Source organism: Kryptolebias marmoratus, linkage group LG10 (assembly GCF_001649575.2).
Source record: "Kryptolebias marmoratus isolate JLee-2015 linkage group LG10, ASM164957v2, whole genome shotgun sequence".
Classification (NCBI taxonomy): domain Eukaryota; kingdom Metazoa; phylum Chordata; class Actinopteri; order Cyprinodontiformes; family Rivulidae; genus Kryptolebias; species Kryptolebias marmoratus.
This window is the reverse complement of record NC_051439.1, coordinates 6,040,439-6,044,662: the sequence shown is the minus strand read 5'-3', so window position 1 is coordinate 6,044,662 and position 4,224 is coordinate 6,040,439. Positions and strand designations below refer to the sequence as shown.

At 45.2% G+C, this 4,224-nt stretch overlaps 1 protein-coding gene across 2 annotated transcripts in view; it reads right to left on the bottom strand.

Moving 5' to 3' along the window:
• sav1 (salvador family WW domain containing protein 1) overlaps nt 1-3,667 on the bottom strand; it is a 7,588-nt gene extending 3,921 nt beyond the window's left edge. The window contains exons 1-2 of one of the 2 annotated variants that reach the window (XM_017419090.3): nt 3,305-3,667; nt 829-1,305 (exon numbers count right to left, since the gene is read on the bottom strand). In XM_017419090.3, coding sequence (XP_017274579.1) covers nt 829-1,305; nt 3,305-3,398 — 571 coding nt within the window. In that variant the 5' untranslated portion in view covers nt 3,399-3,667. The remainder of the gene's footprint in view (nt 1-828; nt 1,306-3,304) is intronic. The other variant, XM_017419080.3, reaches the window with a different exon arrangement.
• Between the last annotated feature and the right edge of the window lie 557 nt (nt 3,668-4,224).

Genomic DNA, 4,224 nt, shown 5'->3' with positions numbered 1-4,224 from the left:
GGGTGGTGGTGGGAAGGGGGGATGGGCTGAATCCTTTCACCTGGTTGGTAATCCAGTCAGATTACCACTGCCTGACAGCGCCCATAGCCTCCTCCTCCTCCCCACCACCACCACCACCACCAGAGCAGGTCTAAAATCTGGCTGTTGTTGCAAAGTGGTCACATTGTTTTAAAAGTGGGCAAATTAGAAACATCAAGTAAATGTTTTTTTTTTTGGTGAGTATATTTGATTTATATATATTTTTTTAAATAAAAATCATTTTGTGCTCCAAAACACTAAGACTCTCCTAATGGGCAGACAATCCTAATGAAGACCTTCCGAAGTTTCAGAAACGCATCGTGAGACGTAGCGAGACAACAGCTGGACTAAATACGGGACCTCCGGTCACGGGGTCGAGCGGTTACCGCGGCTGAAAGGTCGCTCTCTGATCCAGTAAGCTGCAGACGCCATCTTTGAATCAGCGTGAGAGACACGGAGCCACAGTCTGGTGTGGTGGTAGCTGAGAGTCATTCACAACAGCCACTCTACTGAAATAACACTTTAAGACCCTAAAATATATATAATAAATCTTTAAAGACTAAAATGTTTTAGACAGTGTAATATAATGTTAAGACTTCAGTTATTTGTAAGCTTGTTTAAACTATAAGAGTTGCCACTAAAAGGCAATAAAAGATCAGTTTGATGCCACAAACCTATGAGAGCAGCTAAAGTCCTCTAATAAGTTCAATATCATTGCCTGTCATTGTTCATGAGTGTCCCTCATTTCATACTCTTTTAGACAAAATAAAACTGCAAAAAAATGGCACCTGTGATGTATTTTCTGCTTACCTGACGTGGGCCGACTCAGAGCCGGGGAAGCGTGTTGGTGGGGGACTCTTTGGAAGTTGTGCTCATTGTGTTCATAGTATCTATAGTCCTCGGGAAAGCACTCCTGGACTCTCTTCGGCTGGCGCTGCTGCTGGCTTTCGTAATACGGTTCCGACGGGTAGTAATACCGCGCTGCGTCGCCGTTCTCCGACATGGGGCTCACCTCCGCGAGGAAGGACTGCAACGAGCCCCTGTACTCGTGGGACAGGTCCCCCAGGCTGCGCGGCAGGTACGGCGGCGCCGACAGGCGGTGGCTCTCCCTGCGCACCGCCTCGTGCTGAGGCCTCTGGACGGGCGCGCGCAGCACGCCCTTGCTGCGGGGCGCCACGGGCTCCCTGCTGGGGGCCACGGGGTAGGTAGAGGGCACCATCTCCGGAGGGGGACCCTCCGTTCGTCTGGGAATAGTGGGTCCATGGCGGATGAATGAGGGCATGAGATCTGCGTGACACACAAATGAAACTTTAGTAGAAGAACAATTGTGATGGTTTTTAAATTTTTGTTGCCAATAAAAATCACTGTAGCCTACATTTGTATTTAGCCCCCCTGAGTCGGTACTTTGTAGAACCACCTTTCACAGTAATTCCAGCTGTGAGTCTCTGAGGTTTGTCTCCACCAGCTTTAGAGGATGAAGCTTTTGCCCATTCTTCTTTGTAAACCAGCTGCAGCTCAGTCAGATTGGATGGTGAGCGTCTGAACAGCAGTTTTCAAGTCTTGCCACAGATTCTCAGTTGGATTTAGGTCTGGACTTTGACTGGACCATTCTAACACAGGAACATGCTTTGGTCTGACCCATTCCATTGTAGATCTGGTTGGTGAACCTCCGCCCCAGCCTCTAACAGGTTCTCTGTCCTGTATTTAGCTCCATCCATCAGCTCTGAGCAAGTATCCTGTCTGATCCCCACAGCATGATGCTGCCACCACCATGCTTCACAGTGGGGATGGTGTGGTGTTAGGTTAGGTCTGATCTGAGCAGAGCAGCTTCCTCCACATGTTTGCTGTGTCAAACTGCAGACAGGACTTCTTCTGGTTTGCTTTCAACAACAGATTTCTTCTCGTCACTCCTCCATAAAGGACAGATGTGTGGAGTCCACGACTGATAGTTGTCCTGTGGACAGATTGTCCCTCCTGAGCTGTGGACCTCTGCAGCTCCTCCAGAGTTACTGTGGGGTTCTCGGCTGCCTCTCAGATGAATGCTCTCCTTACCCGGCCGGTCAGTTTAGGTGGACGTTCATGTCTTGGTAGGTTTGAAGTTGGGCTGAACTCTTTCCATCTTCAGATGATGCTTTGAACAGTGACTCTGTGAGACGCTCGAAGCTTGGGATGTTGTTTTCTAACCTAACCCTGCTTTAAACTCTGACCTGTCTGCTGTGTTCCTTGGTCTTCATGGTGCTGTTTGAACAAACCTCTTAGGCTCACAGAACAGCTGAATTTATACTGAGATTAAATTAGACACAGGTGGATTCTATTTACTAATTAGGCAACTCAGATCAGATTAAAAGGGACTGAACACAAATTATTTATACTCCTTTATGATTCATATTAGTTAAAGTTTTGAAGACCATGTATTATTTTCCTCCCACTTCCTATTTTTGCACTGCTTTGTGTTGGAATTTCACAAAAAATCCCAGTTAAACACTTCAAAGTTTGTGTTTGGAGTGTTTTTAAGGCACTTTATGAACTCAAACAGTGCTGAAACACACCACAGCTGCCTTAAAAGTTAAAACAAAAAGTATTTTTACTGTTTCCACCGAACGACACAACCAAAAGAATCATCCTTTTATGAAACTGCGCAGAGCTCAAATGCAAAACATTTCATTAAAAAAAAAAACAACAACAACTATATTTGCAATATTCTGCTACCAAACTGTATCCATGGAAAAGTTGTGAAATAATGAGGTGCATTTTAAACAATCCTGAGCACACTGCTTATAAAATGTTCAGATTAAGAACAGATTAGCAGCAGGACTTTTATCCTATAATATCTTATTTTACAAATTATTATTGCTACTTTAAATTATTCAGGTTAATATAACAGCTCTTCTGTAGTAACTGTATTATTGGCTTTTATATATTGTTAAAACAGATAAAATTTGCCTTAATAGCTGTTTTTTTTTAAACTTAGACTCAGTTCAGTAGTTTTATTTGCTGTGGCTGTTTAAAGGTTTAGTTATTTGGTGTTATTGCCTCAGTTTAGAGCTGTTACGATGTTTAACTTGGACTCTTCAAGTTAGCACCAAGTTAGCATGGTTTTTGGTTATAAAGTACAAAATAAAATGGCACTTTGAACGTTTATAAAGTTCAGTGGCGTGGTTAAATGTCTTCACACATTAGCTTTAGAGGGTTTGTTTCAGTTAGCTGCCTTCGGTCGGACACTGGTTAACTAGCAGCTAACTGATGCTAACCCGGGCTAGCATGCTCGGCTACTTGTTGCGCTTACTTCTGAGGAGCGGCGACGTATCCTTCTTCACATACTTCCCGTGGACCTCGGCTGGTTTCGACGCTTCGTTTTTGCTTTTCTTCCGCGAGATCATCGCTCAGAGCTCTTGGACGTCAACAGCGCGGCCCTGCGAAGAAGTCATGGCACGATCCTCGGAAGCCGCTGCTGTTGGCCCGGTCGCTGAGCGCAGGGTGGATAGTGGACATTTTTTCTTTCCCCCTGTCCTCCTCCTCCTCCCTCTCTGCTGTTAGCGGTTAGCCGTTAGCCGAGCTAGCTGGAGCTAACTGGGAGCGGACCGTGTTGCTGCGGCGGTCCGGTCCCCGCCGCTGGGCCGCCTGGCCCGGGACAGGATGTTCCGCGGTCCTCCCTGTGTGGTAGCCCGCCCCCTGCTGGAGACCGGAGGTAGTACAACGATAAAAAACACAATTTAATATAACATAAAATGCACCGAGATGGGCGGTGAAATCTAAAAGAAACAAAGTGGGGCAGAAACAAAGTGGAGTAATGCATTGATGCATTCATATTTTGTTTCCCTGATTATTTCTATGCTTAAAAACAGGGCAACAACATGGATCATTATACAAAAGAAGTTGCTTAACTCGGGTTTTAAAAGCACAAGACAGTGCTGTGGAGTCGTTTTCACTTTCACTTGTTTTGGTGGAAGATTTTCCCACATACAGCATCAGTCGGTCATTTCTGCTCATCCACCCTGAGCTGTCTCCAGGAAACAAGGTAAGACTAAAATTATTGGTGCAGATTTAGTCAAACTTTTGTTAATTCAGTCTTCATTACTTTTCTCTTTAATCTGGGTTATTGGACGTATATAGACATACAGATCTCTGTTAGAAACTACAATATAAATACAACGCTCGGCTAAAAGAAGGGAAGGGGGGGGGGGGGGGGGGGGGGTTCTCTGGTGT